This window comes from Brachyhypopomus gauderio, chromosome 8 (genome assembly GCF_052324685.1).
Source record: "Brachyhypopomus gauderio isolate BG-103 chromosome 8, BGAUD_0.2, whole genome shotgun sequence".
Classification (NCBI taxonomy): Eukaryota; Metazoa; Chordata; class Actinopteri; order Gymnotiformes; family Hypopomidae; genus Brachyhypopomus; species Brachyhypopomus gauderio.
The window spans coordinates 20,796,355-20,814,884 of NC_135218.1; the positions used below are offsets into that span (position 1 = coordinate 20,796,355).

The 18,530-nt window shown below is 44.7% G+C and overlaps 1 protein-coding gene across 6 annotated transcripts; it reads left to right on the plus strand.

Moving 5' to 3' along the window:
* The first annotated feature begins 5,051 nt into the window (after positions 1–5,051).
* rgl3a (ral guanine nucleotide dissociation stimulator-like 3a) lies at positions 5,052–18,085 on the plus strand. Of its 6 annotated transcripts, XM_077015334.1 has the most exons (19): positions 5,878–6,013; positions 6,589–6,735; positions 6,847–6,973; positions 8,814–9,091; positions 9,570–9,614; positions 9,795–9,964; positions 10,247–10,395; positions 10,584–10,871; positions 11,099–11,202; positions 11,339–11,423; positions 12,884–12,958; positions 13,466–13,552; positions 13,663–13,695; positions 13,796–13,917; positions 14,004–14,099; positions 14,625–14,757; positions 15,623–15,907; positions 16,048–16,162; positions 16,337–18,084. In XM_077015334.1, the coding sequence occupies exons 3-19, from the start codon at positions 6,950–6,952 to the stop codon at positions 16,489–16,491; spliced, it is 2,244 nt and encodes a 747-aa protein (XP_076871449.1). In that variant the 5' UTR covers positions 5,878–6,013; positions 6,589–6,735; positions 6,847–6,949; the 3' UTR covers positions 16,492–18,084. The 6 variants fall into 6 exon arrangements, with proteins under 6 accessions (XP_076871445.1, XP_076871447.1, XP_076871446.1 ...); XM_077015331.1 differs by lacking the exons at positions 6,589–6,735; positions 6,847–6,973 and adding an exon at positions 5,127–5,156 and having other exon boundaries at positions 5,829–6,013; positions 16,337–18,085; XM_077015333.1 differs by having other exon boundaries at positions 6,589–6,973.
* Positions 18,086–18,530: the final 445 nt, after the last annotated feature.

Consider the following 18,530-nt stretch of genomic DNA (forward strand, 5'->3'; position numbering starts at 1 on the left):
CCTGTAGGTGACTTCATTAATACGTGCTCACACAGTACCGGCATACCTTGCATCTAGCTTGCTTTGTGGCCCCACCCGGCCATCCCTGGTGGCCACCCAGGATTTGTCTCCCGGTCTGTAGGTGGGCGTGTCCCCCATTCCATCGTTTGCTGAGTCTCCAGAGCCATTGGCAGACCCGGCAGAGGGATAAACGCACCATTTTTGAGAAGCGACGCTGGCAGATCTGTAATGAAATCGATGGCCAGGTGAGACCACGGATACTTGGGTGTCGGGAGAGGGAGCAGCGTACTTGCCGGCAGAGTACGTGGGATCTTTCTGCGCACACACTCCGTGCACGAGTTGACGTGGTTATTAATGTCCTTGTGCATTGCTGGCCACCAGTGGTGTGCTGTCCAGATGGAGCTGGGCAGTCCGAGCTGTCCCAGGGTACCCCATTCCTAGGGACGTGTGGGCCCAGCGTACCAACTCACTGCACTGCTTCAGCGGCACATATAGCCTGTTCTCTGGACAATGAGGATGCGGATTCGCACGTCGTATAGCTCGGTCCAGACTCCAATCGACCGCTCCCAGGGAGCACTGAGGAGGGAGCACTGGCTCCTCACAGGTGTAGCGAGGGTGTCGTATTACCGAGAGAGCTCGTTCACCCTCGTGTTCTTCTCTCCCGGTTTATACGTCACAGTGAACGCAAACCGGGAGAAGAAGAGTGACCACCGAGCCAGCCTCGAATTCAGCCTCCTGGTGTTACGGTTTTGCTCGAGGTTCTTATGGTCGGTGATCACGATGAAGGGGTGCCGTGCTCCGTCAAGCCAGTGTCTCTACTCCTCAAGCACAAGCTTGATGTCTAGTAGCACCCTATCACCTACCCCATAGCTTCTTGGAGTAGTAGGCTACTGGTTTCAGGTCTTCTCTTCCCTTCATCTTCTGGGACAGCATGGCTCTGACTCCTACATCTGAAGCATCTACCTCCACAAAGAAAGGGTAGTTAGGGTTAGGCTGCTGCAGTATGGGGGCAGAAGCAAGGCTGCCTTTAGGGCCTGGAAGGCCTTCTCAGCCTCTTCACCCCATTTATAACAGTGGGCTCCTCTGGTGAGGGACCCAGCCAGGGTGCTGCGTGACCGGATGAAATTGTAGAACCTCAGGAATCGCTGGAGCTCACAGAGCGTCTGGGGTCATTTCCACCCAATCACTGCCTCCACCTTGCATTGTTGCATGTGTACGGAGCACTGCCTTATGGGTAGGGGTACTTCAAAAGAGGGAATTGAGCCCTCGGTAATCTACACAAGGCTTCAGCCCACCATCTTTCTTTTTAACAAAGAAGCTAGCTGAAGCTGGTGAGGTGGAGAGCCGGATGTAACCCTGAGCTAGGGCCTCCTTAATGTACTGTTCCATGACCTGCTCCTCCTCCTGTAACAAGGGGAAGGGTGGGATCGTTCCACCCTGTACCTGCCACCACTGTCCAAAACTCCATCATGTAGTCTGTAGCAGTACGTGATCCTTGACGGAGCCATAGCAGAGATTGGCCGCACGCTCGCCCCTGATGAGGCTGATTAAACACTTTGTTAAATCCAGCAAGCAGCGAGGCATAGTTCTGCAGGAGGGGCGAGGAGGCGGAGTAGATGGCGGTACACCAGGACCTGGCTTTGCCGGTCAACAGGGAGATGACAAACACTACTCGAGCCAGATCTGACATCTGGTGGTTGGTAGGCGAAGTAGATCTCGCATAAGACCACGAACCCGCACTGCTCGGGGTCTCCCCTGAGTAATGCTCCAGGCAGACGATGTAACATTGGGAAGGGGAGGGGTTTGTGGCTCCGTCAGACTCAGCCCGGGTGCTCAGCTGCTGTACGCAGGTAGCCAGGCTGCCCATAACGCTTTCGCAGCTCTCCCTGTGTTGTCTCTGTTGCTGCTCCAGGGCAGGACTGGGAGGCTAGTATTTCTGCCACGTCAATGTCAAGCGCACTGCTGCCTGCCGGCTGTGCATTCTGTAATGTCCATAACACAGCAATAACAATCACACTCAAGTCAAGTAAAGTAGAGCGACATGCACACAGCGTTAGGCAAGAGACAAAGGTACTTAAAGCGCAAAGTCCGTGACTCGGCAGCCGGGAGGAAGGCAGCGGAAGACAACGCAGGCAGACTCACTCCTCTATGCTCAAGGAATGCACAGCATTGGCGTGCTGGACCTGTGGGCTGAAGTAGGGTGTGAGACTGATGAGAGGCAGGTGCCAGTGATGATGGAGTAGGTAGGTGCGTTGGAAAGGGGGAGTTGTTGTGTTGTGGAATGTGACATGGGTGGATCCCCTGTTGGGCTGGCCCTGCCCACTGTGCCAGTGAGATACAGTGTCTTACATATACAGATACAGAGAGATTTGGAGTAGGGACGCTGCTCCTCTATATAGAGAGGAGCCAGTTGAGGTGGTTCAGGCATCTGGTTTGGATGCCCTCTGAGCGCCTCCCTGATGAGGTGCTCAGGGCATGTCCAACTGGGAGGAGACCCCGGGGAAGACCCAGGACACGCTGGAGACATATCTCTACTATCTAGCTGGATATTATATCTCTCGGCTGGGGACGCCTCGGTATCCCCCCAGAAGAACTGGGAGAGGTGGCTGGGGAGAGAGAAACCTGGGCCTTTGCTTAGGCTACTGCCTCTGTGACCCAGACCTGGATGTGGTTGTAAATGGATGGATGGAACATAAAATACAGGGGTTCCCACAGGTTTTTGAAATCCTTGAAAGATTGTGGATCTGAATAAATAACTTCAAGGCCCTGGAAAGTTTTTGAAAACAGGCATAAAAAGACAGCCATCCTTGAATGTCCTTTTGGGGGGTTTGAAATTTCACATGGATGAAGGCCACTGTCAGTTAATAATAGGGCAATCACAGTTGGTAGGAAGTCAATATTTAGAAAATATTGGTATAAAAAAAGTATTTTACATTTCTCATCCTTTGTTGAAAAATATCATCTGATATGATAATAGTTATAAAGGTTTTAAGAAGGTCTGCAAAGCTATTCTTTTTGCATTGATTCAATAAATCAAAATTATTAATTTATATTCAGAGGTGACCTTTCCAATGCCCAAGTTAAAAAGTGCTGTGGTTTCTTCACCTTCCTGGAAGATTCTGAGGTGTTTAAGTACGTGGGCCAGATTTATTTTTTGGATTAATGTGCATCAAAGATATTATTTTAGCAGTTGACTGTTTAAATGTTTGTGGATCCATTATTTGAACATGAAACATCAGCAATAGCATCATCCATAGTTTTGAAAACATTCTCATATTTGAAAACTTTTCTGAAGGAATTAATTCTCGTTGCATTTTGAAAACATTCTCATATTTCAAAACTTTTCTGAAGGAATTAATTCTCGTTGCATATATCTCGTGCCTACGACCGCAGCACAGCAGTGCCGATATTACCCGTTATAGCACGAACCTCGAGTGTATTATTGCGATTATACCACAGTTCCATTATCGCTGTTTATTGAAAGATTTTGAGTAAAAGAGGACGAGAAAATACGACCTGTTTGGTTAAAAACACTCCGCCAGTTAAAATAGTTCCATTCAATGGCTCGCTGCTAAGCTTACACAACACTGGAACAGCCTTACCCAATAAATATTATAGAGGTAAATATACACAAAAACAACTGTTGATAAAGTTGTATTTATTAAAAATAAAGTACAATTATTGACCATCCACGGCTGATTCGTTCAGGTATATGTTCAGTCCAGCTCTAAACCAACGAAGCTGCTGATGCCATATAACTCTCCCTTCACGTTTCTGACGGATCCATAAAAACGTCGTAAAAGCTGATTCATTTCATTTTTGTTGATAATACTAAAATCGACTGCAGTGTTGTTGCTCTTTAACCAGGATGTAAATACGTTAAGAGCCCAGGACGTTTGTTTAACGGTATTAATTTCGTTTTTCTGCATTTCCAGCTCATCCAAATCATTATTTGTAAGCATGACAAACCTTGGAGGCTCATTGGAGGAATCAGGCTGGTCATTTATAACGTCATCCTCCAGTTTCAGATCGAAACAAATGGTTTCGAAGCCAATAGATTTAATTAAATCCGTGTAATTCATTTTGATACTTTTGATACTTGTTTGTAGTTGCGCTGTTTGGCTTGTAAACGCCGCTTCGTTGCTAGGTTACCTGTATGTGGCGGAGTAATACATGGAGAGCTTCGGTTACAGTGCTATAACATGTACTATTGGCACTCCTAGATCGCCTCTCAGCCAATCACATTGTAGGGTCGGAACTAACTGTGGTATAATGGTATTTAAACAGTTACTCTCTGAAATCTGATCGAACCTGATGTTTAAATCATAATATTCATTCCATAGGGTTCTATACACGCATAAAATTATATATTTCTAGACTAACAAACAAATTCATGCTCATTTATATCGTATTATTAGTGGTCCGCCAACTCCCTCTATCGGTAGAAATGCAGTATTGACAACACCTGATCACTGTTATTATATTCATATACTACAAGCGACTTGTTTTCTTTAAATTCTTTTTTTAATTCTTCAAAACTGTGGTAGTCGCAGGTTGCGTTTTTTTCTGAACTTTATTTGCTTATGAGTTTATCATGTGGCAGGATTTTCACTTCCTCTAATACACACATACACACATACGATGACAGTGCGACAAATCACAGTCGCGCAAGTTCTTCGCTAACCTAGGACAAAGTGGGTGAACACGGTGGAATAGAGCGGGAGACAGGTTTAAATGTATGGATTCAACCTCAAGTGGGAGACAAGTTCATATCTACTTCACTGTCATTTTTATTCGTTACACATTTTTGTTGACTATTTGATTCTTTTTGATTCTCTTCTTGAGATTAAATTTAAGGAAATTAAACGAAACTACAAGTTACAGTGTTTCTGGAATGATTGATTATGAAATTCAAGATAAATCCATAAATATAAATTGATCTCTCTCTCTCTCTCTCCCTCCCTCAAGGTAATTTTTTAGACCTGGTTGCTTGTTTCTCTCGCGAGATCTGGCAAAACTGGACCAGATTGGGAGTAGCTAATTTAAAACATGTGCCCATAATTCATAACACGATGACTCATAATTTGGAGAGAGACTTGCAACTTTGCATAGGACATAATGCTAAGAGCAGTTTCACCAGCCGCCAGATCTGCGCTGTCAGTATTCACCCGCACATCCTTAACAGCGTTAAGTTATTGAATGTGCGTTCATCGAGATTTCCATAGGGCACCCTAACGTAGCTCATCCCTGCCTGCGAATTGCTCAATGACGCCCCTATTTACTTTGTGTGATTAACTGTTGCTTTATTTTGCTTTAGAGTATAAATATTTTAAGCATTTAAACGGAAGTGTATGGTGTATTAAGAAAGAGATAAGAGGCTAAGGTTACACCTGCTGCTAATCTGGACATAATACGAAGGGATGAGGGTGGATAGGATCCCCGATGGTGCGGCCGCGGTGCTGTGTAAACTCTATAAAGGATCTAATCTAATTTAACATCTCTGTAATGCGTGGAAAATGTCTAACAAGCGTGTGGAGGAGAATTGGGATTTACATGTCGCAGTTAATTAACCTTTTTAATGTTTACTCTTGCTTTTGTTCTAATAATTTAGTTTAAGGCCTGCGTTCGGCGTGAATGGTTGTCCCCTCTATTTTTAATACATCAACACGAGCGCCGTCGTGCTGACCTCACTAGTGAACAACCGTCCTGTTGTGGTTTCAAACGTGTATCTCTGTGTTCAAGTGCAACAAACGTAGCCTATTGTTTAATGTACATTCTTAATGAGCATAAAGTTAGGTAATGGTAGAACATTACTCTCCGAAGTGCAGAGTAAAGCATGAGGGTGAGTCTGGAGCTGTATGGAGGGGGCCCCGTTGTGTCCTCGTGGCAGGGTGGGGTAACGCGTCCCCGGGTGAGGACGCTCCTGTATTCGGCTGCTCCCCGCGTGGACCTGGGGACGGAGTCTTGTGTTAGGATGACCAGCTTCCATCCACTAACACAGCAGTACGCTGAGGTGAGACGTACAAGGACACTTTACAGCATTACACACAGTATTTAAAAGGTTAATCCAGACAATTTTAACTTGCTTTACAAAATAATTTATTTTAATGGGGATATACAGACTGTGTGTGTGTGTAGGCCTGTGTGTACACTCATATGCACGTGTGTTGTATGACTGTTAGTAGGCCTACTGCCCCCATTTATGTGTTAATGAACTGATTTGTCTGTCTGTTCTCCTCGTGCCGTGACCTCACTGCTTCCATAATGAAGTCCCTCACAGTCTAACAATGCGCCTTTGTCTCCTTTTGTCGGACAGCCGAGTGCAGGGCACATTCACTGGCAAATTCTCCTTTTGTAGTGCAACGCGCGTGACGAATATTTTTGTGCGTATTATATGCTGGGAACAGTTTACGTCACAATGTTCCTCTTTTTAAGAGTCGAGGGAAATCACTATTAATCAGAGGTGGTCTCAATATTTTCTTTATTTGTGATAACCAAGGTATAAATCGTTCAGAGTAAACGCTGGTATGATTTTCAAAAAAGAATGTATAGCCTTACATTGTTATATAACAACGTGTACGTGCATAGAACACAGCGGAGCGAGCAGAAACATTCCAGCGTCACGAGGACACACTCACGTTCTACTGCCCCGCCCACCTGTTCACCGCCCCGCCCACCTGTTCACTTAAGCGCCTGACAGGTTCACGCACCGCGTTTCAAGTGGCCCCAGAGAAAGTACGGAACGACGCTCATCTTTTTGCAAAAGGCTTAATAAAATACACATTGTTTTGAATTGGTTAAACAGCCTTTTTAGTTATTACTTAAAAAAACTTTTTTTAACTGAAGTTTCATAGACGGTTCGTCCCTCCTGAAGCTAATGGATGATATCACCGATTAATATCCTCAACGCACGACTGAAGTCCTTCATCTTCAGATCTGACTGGGAACTATGGGAAAATGGCAGTTAACGATGGTAAATGGTTATACGTTTATTGTCATCCTTATATTGATGTTTGCCCAAATCAGTGTGCATCTCTTGTTTGAAACGTAAAAAACGCGGGCCTCGGTTCTGCTTGGGAAAATCCATCTAGAAGTACTACACGTCGCAGTACTACACGTCAGAAGTATATTTTTGACTGTATAAATCAGGAAGGATTCGTGTAATTATGTGCCTGGTTCATGAATCATTACATTTTCTGTCAACAGGGTGTGTTGCTTTGTGTTGACATTTTGTGACTTGCTATTTATTTTAAAATTGGTCTGAATTGAGACACAATATTTGTGGGAATGTTGTACCACACGTGAATTTCAATAAGCTTCAACACTTTTAAACACTGAGATTTATGATTAATTATCTCAGTTCAAAGTGATGTTTTAAACAACACAAGTGTCTTCCCCTCTACCACCCATGAGTCTGTCCTTTAGTGCTTGACATTCTCTCACAACAAGTGTCTGGTCAGACTGGTAGTTAATGGAAGGTGATTCTCTTCCTGGATTCCAGAGAAGGGCTTGTAGTGAAAACTTTTAAATGTCAACTCTGGTTTCTGTATAATTGTGTGTTCATATGGTGGCTCATCATGTTGATATTCTTTTGTCTGCTGTAATGAATGCTCATTTTGGGACTGTAATTAATTGTTGTTATTGTGGCTCTTTTCAGCAGTGTAACCCAGCCCTGATACAGTCCCTAACCTAGTCCCTACTCACTAACCCTGTTCTGAACCTCTCTCTGACCTAGTCTTGTCTCCCTGCACCCCAGACCCCACTGCACACTAGAAACCTGGCATACCTTACAAACCTTGCATAGTAACTCAATTCTAACCCTGACCCAAACTGTACACACTAACCCAGTCCTGACCACACACTAGCCTTACCCTGACCGAAAACCTCCACACCAGTGCCACCTTGACCCGTCTTAAACACTAGCCTAGGCCAGCCACAGTGCCTACACGCTACCAGTCTTTGCCCTGTCCACACACTGTAATCCAGTCCTGACCACACACTAGCCTAGACCTGATGTAGTCTTGACCCAAACACTACATGCTAGCCGAACCCTGACCCAAGCCCTACACTTCTTTCCTGCCCTTTGATCTAGATATGAAAACTCTTTAGAACCATTATTACAGATTATCTGGTGCAATCCTGCCGGCTGATGGAACTGTGTACTGGGTCACAGTTTGGGGTTTAGGCTGTTGTAATGTGGACCACAAGACCATGGAGCAAAGCTTCAGGAAGTCATAGGTGTTTCCTTCTCTTCTGGTGTCTCTTCATAGTCTCTACTGTGCAGTGGTTGCCCTTTTATGTCTGACCCTTCGAAGGACATTTGTACAGTTCTCTAGTATAACAGGGGCCACCTGAATGTTGTCTTAGTTGGAAACAAGTTAAAGATTGACTCCACCTCTCCAGGGTGCTTTGGGGCTTCAATTCTTGTGGTGTTTGACTGGGCCTGTGAGGTGTGTCCTTGCCAAAAATGTAAATGCCGTGTTTAGCAGACGCTCTTATCCAGAGCAACTTACAAAAGTGCTTCGTAGCAGGCGTAACTGGGTCAGCTGCCCGTTTTATCGTCACCCATTGTGTATGAGGTTGTCTTAACTGTGAGTGAGTGAGGCTAACCAACAAAATGATACATGCAGTATATGGCTGTTCTCCATCAAAAAAGTATGTACATATAGTTTGTGTGCATGAATAGTATTACTACTATCCTCACTATAGGGGTATAATCTAAGGCATAGTTATTAGTGTTCTAATAAATATGTTACACACAATCTGTAATCTGTAATATTGATGGTTTAGTCTTGGGGTGTGTGTGTGCACAGGGTCCAGTGCAGGAGTGGGGAGAGGAGGTGGAGGATGGAGTGGTGTATGGAGTGACCCTCCTCAGGGAACCCACGTCTGACCCTGATGCCTCCTCCACCCAGGGCTGCATGCAGTACCGAACCCTGAAGAGTCGACGCGTGAAGGCGGCCAGCCTGGAGCATCTCATCTCTGAGCTGGTGAAGCCGGAGTGTGACGACCCGGACTACACCAGGATCTTCCTCTCCACCTACCGAGCCTTCACCTGCCCCATGCACCTGATTGAGCTGCTCTTCCGCAGGTGAGGAACTGGGGAGATCACCTCACACACTGGCTCTCCGCTGACGTTTTGCACAATGAACTCCAACTGAAAAGGGGGGAAATGTGATTCTAACTTGTATGGCTTATTTGTAGGTCAGACAACGGGGTAAAATGGGGGAAATGGCTTAGTATGTAACCAGGGGAAACCTGAGGGCCTGAATAGAGCTTTAGACCTTTTGTCAGCTGTTTATTGTGGGTGGGACTCAGCATAGCGTTGTTGTTTAACAGGTTCTGCATGAATGAGAATGTCTTGCCAACGATGCCCCTGAAAGAATTTCCTCGTCCTTTCTGCGTAATCTATAGCACAGATCATGTTCCTCTGCGTAATCAGAGCAAAAAGTGTGAAAGGGTTTTTTTTTAGCAAAATAACCTGCTGACGTAGTGGTGCATATCAGGGTTCAGGAACTCTGCTTGTAAGAGTCAGCATGGTAATGTCAGTAAGTGTTGTGTCTTTTCAGGGAAGACATGGTCACCAATTTGGACAACAGTGTCTGTGTGAAAAGGTGAGTGAATAATTCCAGGCTGACTGTATTCTTCTACAGTCCTGGAGTTCAGCACCCACTGTGACTCCACATTAGCATGCGACTTTCATTTATTAATGAATCCCTCAGTCTCTGTCTCTCTTTCTCTTTGTCTCCTTCACTCACTAATGCATGCTCACTCATTTTATCGTGTGTGAGTAGCACTTTGCTGCCCGTGGTACGATTGTGGTTGGAGGAGTTTTCGGAGGATTTGAGAGATCCCCCGGACCACCAGCACCTCCGCCTTCTCTGTGTTCACCTGCGTCACCGCCTCAGTTTCCGACGGCTTGCTCGCCAGGCTGAAGCTCTTCTACAAACCTTTAAGGAGGAAGGTAGACATGCAATGAAGCGTTGTCCATATACACACTATATATGGAGCGTTGTCCATATACACACTATATATGGAGCGTTGTCCATATGCACACTATATATGGAGCGTTGTCCATATGCACACTATATATGACGTATAGTGTGCAGCAAAGGAATAAATGCATCAATAGCGTATGTGCTTTGTGGCGGTGAGCTAGCTGCAGATCCTTTGATCTTGCGTGAATAACGACGTGAATGTGCTCTCCTCATCTCCCCGTGGATCTCTGGTACGTCCGTGTCTACAGACAGCCAGGCTGGGAGTGAGGGCTCCGGCGTCTGCGTCGTTGACATGCAGGACGTAGACCCGCCTACCGGATGTGACTCCAAGGAGGAGGGAGGATTACTCTGCTTCTCCACACGTGATCTCGCTGAACAGCTCACACGATCGGATGCCGTAAGTGTCGATCACGCCACAGTAGCTTGACTAGGGGTTTCTGTGAGGAAGATGCTCAAAATATGTCTGTGTAGGAGTTTTTGTGGGAGTTTGGGAGTTCGTCCGAGAGCTTGGGGCTGTTGCCTGCCATGCGGGAGCACCCCCAGACAAACCCACCGTGGTGCTCACGTGCGTCTCCTTTCTGTCAGGATCTGTTTGTCCAGATGGTCCCGTTCCACTGCCTCGGCTGCGTTTGGTCACACAGGGACAAGAAGGAGAACCGCACTCTGGCTCCAACAGTCCGTGCCACTATCGCCCAGTTCAACTCGGTCACCAATGCTGTCATCACCTCCCTGCTGTGTCCCTCCGTCAGGACTGGCTCCCCCCAGGTGAAGAGGTTTCCCAGATCTCCCCGACTGTCTCCGTTGCCCCAACACACTGCAAAGAAAGCTGTCCACAGAGCACGGATCATTGAGAAATGGATCGCTGTGGCACAGGTGTGTGTGTGTGTGTGTGTGTGTCTGTCAAATCTCTCGGGAATGTGGTTTCGATTTCTAAAGAGTGCAAGTAGGAACAACAGACCAAAGTGGTCTTTTGCAGGCTAAAATTAAAGCATGAAGATGAACTATAGTAAGTAATGATACTTTAAGTTGGTAGATGACGATGGTGCTACACTTGAGTGTGGCGCAGTTTCTCTCTGTGAATTAGTGTTGTGGTTTTGCAGGAGTGCCGTCAGCTACGAAACTTCTCCTCTCTGCATGCCATCCTGTCTGCTCTGCAGTCCAATGCTGTGTACCGCCTGAAGAACACCTGGGCGGCAGTCAGCAGGTGACCACCCTCCTGCACGCAACGGCCATGGCTAATACATGGCTAGTCTGACTTTATTCAGCCTCTCCAAAACACATCACGTCAAACATCACTGTAGATTTTGAATTAGAAATTTGCTACTGGTTTGTAATTGCAGAGAGAGTTTGGACATCTTCGATCACCTGTGTGAAAGCTTTCCTGATGAAAACTGTGTTCTGACCACTAGAGAGTTCTTGATGGAGGTGTGTATGTCCTACTGCGTGCAGCACACGTGCTTGGCTTCTGTCCACACACCTGAGGAGTGTCTCTCTCTCTCGCTCCCTCCCATTTTGTGTTTCTGAGTTTCACAGACCGTAGCCTCTAGCTTGTAAACAGCTGCATGAAGTAGCTTTCCATTCAGCCCAGAGAGGCGGTCATGTTTAAACAGTGATAGCACGTCTGCTCAGCCAGCAGGGAGACGTGGGGTGGGAGGTGGAGCCCAAGCTCCTTCCAACACTCATTATTCAACCATGTCTGCACTCCCAGAACAGCTGCCCAAAGCATGAAATTGAACATGTGACTTTTGAGTGACATGTACTGCGTTCCATGGAGACGCATGCTAAGAGTGTGTGTGTGTGTGTGTGTGTGTGTGTGTGTGGACTGAACTTGGCGTTTCCGTGTTTGTTTGAATCTCCGTGCTAGATAAGTTGTTGTGTTGTTAGGGAGTGTCGAGTTCTTCCTTATTGTACTTGTAGTGAAGCAGTGATAAATGTGAGTTCATGTGAGTGTATTTAAAAAAAATGAGTAATGCTAAAAATAAAAGACCAATAATAGATCCTACCTGTGTGGCGTAGGAGAGACTCTTAAATGAAAGGGCGTGTTATGTTAACAACCTGTTTTCAGCCGAAGAGTCATTCACAGAGCATTTTAGTCCTAAAAACAGCTTCTCAATCTCTTCAGTAGTGTAGGATTGCTTCAGCGGAATATTACGTCAAAGATCAAGATCAAATGGCACTAGAATGTCTGTCATGATAGTTTGATGTAAGGGCTTAAAAAAATTTGGAGGACACGAATGTTTGACCGCCCTCTGCTCTTTGGCCACAAGATGATTCTGCAGTGTAGGAACATCTCACTGATACATTTTATAACCTACTAGAAACAGTAAATGCCCTCTATGAGCAATAATTAATTTGGTTTCCTTGGATATAAACTAATTTCAGTCTTGTCCTCTAATTAGATTGATGTGTGGCATATAAATGTGTCAAACATTACCTTTTAGACTGTTAGATTGCTATTAAATGTAACTATTTTGGATTTATTTCATGTATGAAATAATTTACTCAATTTATTAAATATTTTGAAATAGTAATTTTCTAAATTTATTACACACCCAGACTACTACTGCTGAAAATTATTCATTAATCAAATTGCCAAAACTCTTATTTCAGGGATTTGTTTTCTTTAGGACAAAAGTTACTCTTTGGAGTTTTATGCAGTGATGTTTAAGAAAACACTTTGCTAGGAACCTTTCCTGCATCTTTGATGTGGGAAGATAAGACTTTTTTTTTTTATAAGCAAGTGATAAAGAACAAACACAAGATAGCTTAAACACACTTACACTGGGTTATATAAGTGTTCGCATAAGCACTGTGTCAGGAGTAACGTGAACCTGTGTGTGCTGTACCTTTTTGGTTTTAAGCGAAAATCATTAAAACTTTTTCAGGACGGCAGTCAGCTAACAGAAGAAGATGCATCATCGGCAAAGTCTTCTAGTTTGAGTCCTGCTTCCAGATATACCGTGAGAGCCATTTTCTACTCACTGGTTTACACGTGTGATTATTTTAAACTGGTTCCAGTTTGCCTCTGGTCTTTCCTTTGGGTGTATTTAGCAGCTACAAATGATCATAAAGAAGAATTTGTCAGGATCTTTCACATGCTTTTGTGGAAGATGCAGCCAAACATGTCCCTGTCTGACCTTAAACATGTCCGACACGGAAACGGTCACATTCAAATGGAACCGTCTCCGAAACATTCAGCTCATGGATTCTTAAACTGTGGACAGTAAGGCCACATGGTTGCTCGGTTTCTGTGTTTTGATTCACACAGATGAATTACATAACTACCAAGAGACCTCTCTCTCTCTTTTTGTTCCTCTTTTTAATTTTAGTGTTGATTCGTAATGGAATTGTACATCACACCCCCTTCTTGGGCTATGAGGAAACTACCATTGTGATTTAGAGAGGAAGTGTGTGTGTGATGTATGGTATGATTCTCGGAGTGATGGATGTATTGTGATTGTCTGCAGAGCTTCAGTACTGGAGAGGTACCTTACCTGGGCACATACCTGACCGCCCTCACCATGCTGGACACAGCACTGCCAGACACTGTCCAGGTCTTGCATGCTACCTCACCTGTCCACTCACTGTCCCTGTTTCTCATTCATATTAAACTCACTTCACAGCACTGGTTTTTAAATCTCTCTCCTCTCTCTTCTGCTCTTAGGGAGGCCTCATTAACTTTGAGAAGCGAAGACGAGTGAGTGATTGCATCCAAATAGCCTCAGCATGAATCCAACGGGTGTCCATCACTTCCAGATGTGTTTAACCCGCAGTTCTCTTCATCAATGTGTGTATAGGAGTTTGAGATTCTGTCTCAGATTCGGCAGCTGCAGGCATCGTGCGCACTCTACTGTCTCCCATCTCATCCGGTTATCTCATTCTGGATCAGCAGCTGCACCACCCTCTCTGACCAGCAGAGGTCAGTGTGCACACCAGCGGCTCTGCTATTTAATATTTCGTTGTTGTCGGTTCTTATTTAAATATCGATTGATTTGTGTTTTGTAGTTATGATTTGTCCATAAAGTTGGAGCCTCCGATGGATGTGTGTCCCAGCTCTCCACCGACTTGGAGCCAACGACTCATAAGCAAGAAACTCGGCTTGTATGTTTGTAAAGACTCAACACTACAACAGTACCACATTACAACATTCTGCCCAGGACTCCCACTTTATACATCCCCAGACAACTGCCCTCTGCCAACACACCCAACTTAATATACCCCTGATACTCCTGCCCAGCAGCCCTGCTTTAACACCACCCTGTCCTGAACACGTCCACTTCATGCTCAACACTGACTCCCCTTTGACCTGCAAACCTTGGCCACAATACTGTTCAGCACTACCCTCCACACCCAACACTGTGCTTGGCCCAGCTATATCAAGCAGCTTCTTTGTGCAACTTTGTTTACCATCAGGCAGTTCTGACCTGGTGGTTGGGCAGCCGGTCTTGTGGCCAGTTGTTGGTTTGTTTGTCAGTTCCTAAGCCATGACTGAAGATCCCTAGACCAGCTGATCCTGAAATTCCAGGGGTGGGGTGTAAATCACAATTGGCAATATTGGCAACTTGACTCTTAATGAAGTGTAACCCAGAGTATGAACCTAAATTAATAGTGCGTGTGTGTGTGTAGGTTTTTGAACAACAGTGAGAGCTCTCTGAAGAAGACTCATGTAGACCAGATCAGCGTGTCATCCTCTGGATCAAGTGGCTCTGAGGTTGATGATCTTTCAACTTTGAACTCTCCCCTCCGGCCCAAATCACAGGTGCCTGCCATGTCTGTACATGTGAATATACGGGAATGTGTGTGTGTGTGTGTGTGCGCGTGTGTGTGTGTGTGTGTGTGTGCAGGTCAGAGTAGACTTTAACAAAGCTGTTGTATCCAAATATTATAGAATATGAACATTTGCACACATTTCATCTATGCAGTTTAAGTTTAAAGGTCAAGTTGTCCACTTTGTTTGAGGAGCCCTCCAGATCTGAGGAAAGAGCTGTTGGCTGATTTAGCTTGTTTTGATGGCCCTGTCTTCTACCAAAGGGAAGTGGCTTGAAGAGGTGATTTCCAGGATGAGAGGGGTCAGCTGTTATTTTGTCAGCCTGATTCATGTCCCTGTTGTTCAGATCTAAAGCTATGGATCTACTGATCCTTTCCACTGTCCTGATGGGGCACTAGAGTTCTTCTGAAGTCTTTTTTAAATTCATGCTCCCAAGTGGAAAATTCTGAACACAAATTGCTGATTTAAGGCAACCATGTGACCACAATAATTGTCCAATGATAGAATCTGTTGACATGCTGCAGTAGGTATTTAAAATGTCATGCTTAGCTGCTTGACTTTGTCCAGACAAAGTAACTGTCTTTGGCCACATTGTCTCTAGTAATTGGCGGTTACGTTGTACACAGGTAGAGGATGTAAACAAAAACCTTTGGCAGAAATGACACTGGGGTCATAGGTTCATTCATGCATGCTTGCCATTTTTGTGCTTTACAGTGGATGGTGAACTTCTGTAAACCTTTACAGAAACCTTTGGTGACTGTATTTGGGTTGTGACATTCCAATTGTACATTATGAACTTATGTACAAAGGTGGTGAAGAGGGGTTGTGATTGAGGTTTTTAATTTTTCTCGCACAGTCTGGATCCTGCCTAAACATCTCTTCAGACTCTGGTTGCTCAACTTCACGGTCCTCCTCCCCTGCTTCTTGCATGGGTTCCTGCTCCACCGCTTTGCTGGACCTCTCCGTTATGAGCACTGATGGTGCATCTTCTAACCCATTGTCATCGTGCACGTCATCTTCAGCCTCCGGTCAGCCCCAGCAATCTCTGTCGCCTCCCTTCTGCTGTAAGCAGGGCACAGACTATTGCATCATCAGGGTCAGTCTGGAAATCGACAGTGGCAATGTCTACAAGAGCATTCTGGTACGTTGACCGAACCTACAATTGCCAGGAGATGCCATCTCCTTTTACCTCCCCTAACCCTTAGTTCTTCTCCTGCGAGCACACTGTGATTCTCTGTATGGTGATTTGAGTTTTGTGGTTTGATCTTTTGTATGGCTCAGATAACGAGTCAGGACAAGACGAGTCAGGTGGTGCAGAGAGCACTGGACAAACACCACCTGGAGTGCCTGAGCAGTCTTGACTTTAGCCTCATACAGATCCTGTCACATGGGAAAGGTAGGCGTGGCCCCCACACACAGTCTGACTGAATGTAGTTTCATGAAGTGTCCTTAATTGGAATTGCTTTCAGTATAATTCAGTGCTTTCAAAGATAGGCATGTGTGTTTTTTTGAGTGATGGATTCTCCGTTTGTACTAAAATATATGTATATATCGCTATTGCCTCCATCAGAGCTCTCTATGCCGGACAAAGGCAATGTTTTCTATGCCATGTGTCCCTCGGACAGTTATGACTTTGTGCTTCGTCAGCGTTGGAGAAACCACAGTCAAACATTCAACTCATGCCCCAGTCCTGGAACCCTGCCCAAAGCCCATCATACTAAGTAACACTGCCATGTCTGGCGTGGAAGACTCATTACAGTGGGGCACATGAATATGTGCAGGACCACTTTATAACACTGACCTATCAAGGTCTTCACTCTCACCATCGCTAAACTATTAGTCGCTAGACTCGTCTTTAGGAACTGTACTCCATTTTGAAGAGTAGCCTGATGACCTGAAGTCAACAGAGACATTGAAGTCTGTTTCATGGACACATTTTATATTGGACAAAAATGAAGGAAATGAACAATATGAAGACAGCCAGGACACACTGGCTCATATCAGCTGCAAAGGAAAAAGTTCCTGTAGTATCTAATGGGACTTTATAGGAGTTTTATTCAAGAAACGTCACCTCACCGCCTCTCCCAGAAACACAGAGCTTTTAGCCTATAGAGTATTAATGTTGTAGCCTACAGAGTATTAATGCTTTCTATTTAAGCTTACTGAGTCATAGGCCGACACTAAACCCGTTCACTTTTAAAGTGTTTTTAACGTTTTCTCTGTATTATTGAAGGATGTAGAAACATGCACACTGGATACCACCTCTGCTAGTCCAGTGAATTTCAGTGTTGCTCATGAATGGGAACATAGGAAAAATATTTATTTGGGTATCTACATGTATAGTGTTAATTATAATAGAGATACATATATATTTTAATGAAGTAATATTTTACTGTAGAAAAGTCTGTATATGTGATTGTTCAGTGTTAGCTTCGTGCGTGCTTTTAAAAGCACAGAAGTAATTTTATTTATTTTAGTCTTTGGAATCTCACATTCTTTGTGTTTTTTTCTGTCAAGGCCTTCCTTTCTGTCAAGGAAGTTTTGAGCTTCCTTTTTCTAACTCCTCACAATGTCGATTAAAGCTGCCATAATTCGGCGTGTTTAACTTTGTGAAAGCAAAACGACTCATGAGCACAGCGTCTGTGGAATGTGGCATAGTGACGTGTGTGTGTGTGTGTGTGTTGGGTGCTGATCCTGGATGGATACTGAACAGAAGAACAAACGTAAGTTGAAGTGAAACAGGCGTTTTAAAGCTCGAGCCCATGCAGTATGGGTGTGAGGGAGAGATAAGAGAGATGAAATGAGCAGACACGTTTTGCTTACCTTTATGGCGGAATAAAACTTCATAATCTCACTGAGGTCCGGATCTTGGTGAGTGTAGTGGTGGTTATAACCGCGTAGCAGGTCACGTGACCAGCCTATGTCGCTACACTGCACTCAGAAATACTCAAATCTTCCTCGAAATGTCTCTGCGTTTACTTCATCACGTGTAGTGAACGTGTGTATGTTCGCGCCGCACTGGTGAGTTATGAACCTGATTTTACAGGCCGGGTTAGTTAAGGTATGCATTTCAAACTGAACTCAAATGCGCATAATGCTATTGTGCCACTAGAGGGAGATGTTTATCGAGTAATGAAGCTTTCATGAGCGTTTCATATATTACTTTTTAAAGTTTTGTTCAAGTAAGTCGATGCAGACGTCATTAGACAAGTAGATATGCAGAACAAAATCTTTACCGACATTAATACAAGGATTTAATTGATTCTTATCTGTGGAATTTAACAATTTTGCAATATACGCGTATTCTAACAATGGCGCTCAAAATAATGTAATAAAAAATGCTTTATTCATGTGTACAACTAGACAGGTGTAGGTGTGTGTGTATGTGTGTGTGTTCATAAACACACATGGCCTGTGTATGGCCTCTGTATAGCTAACCTTGTCTAACGTAACCATCTGTGGTTTGTAGCGTAGAAGGCGAACCAACCACGCATCAAATTAGTCGATAAGAAATGGTGGAAGTCTCAACTGATGGGAAAGTATGAACAATTACAAAAACCCCAGGGAACGAAAGAAGAAATGGAGAGAACGTGGGACACTAAGGTTGTGTCCGTGGTGATAAGGGCTCTAACACATCTCATGGATGACGGCATCAATGTCGGTCCAGAAGGGCGCAAGGAACAGCAAAAATACTGCAACACCCCCCAAACTGCAGGCCTCTAAGCTACGCTAGGACCACCAAGTGTGAGACAGCATATGAGAAA

Excerpts from the sequence above, each read along its gene's own strand:
- rgl3a (XM_077015330.1), top strand. The coding sequence starts at position 5,837 with ATGAGGGTGAGTCTGGAGCTGTATGGAGGGGGCCCCGTTGTGTCCTCG. Across the intron at positions 12,959-13,465 it reads GTCCTGCTTCCAGATATACC|AGCTTCAGTACTGGAGAGGT; the intron begins GTGAGAGCCATT and ends GATTGTCTGCAG. Across the intron at positions 13,918-14,003 it reads ACCCTCTCTGACCAGCAGAG|TTATGATTTGTCCATAAAGT; the intron begins GTCAGTGTGCAC and ends TGTGTTTTGTAG.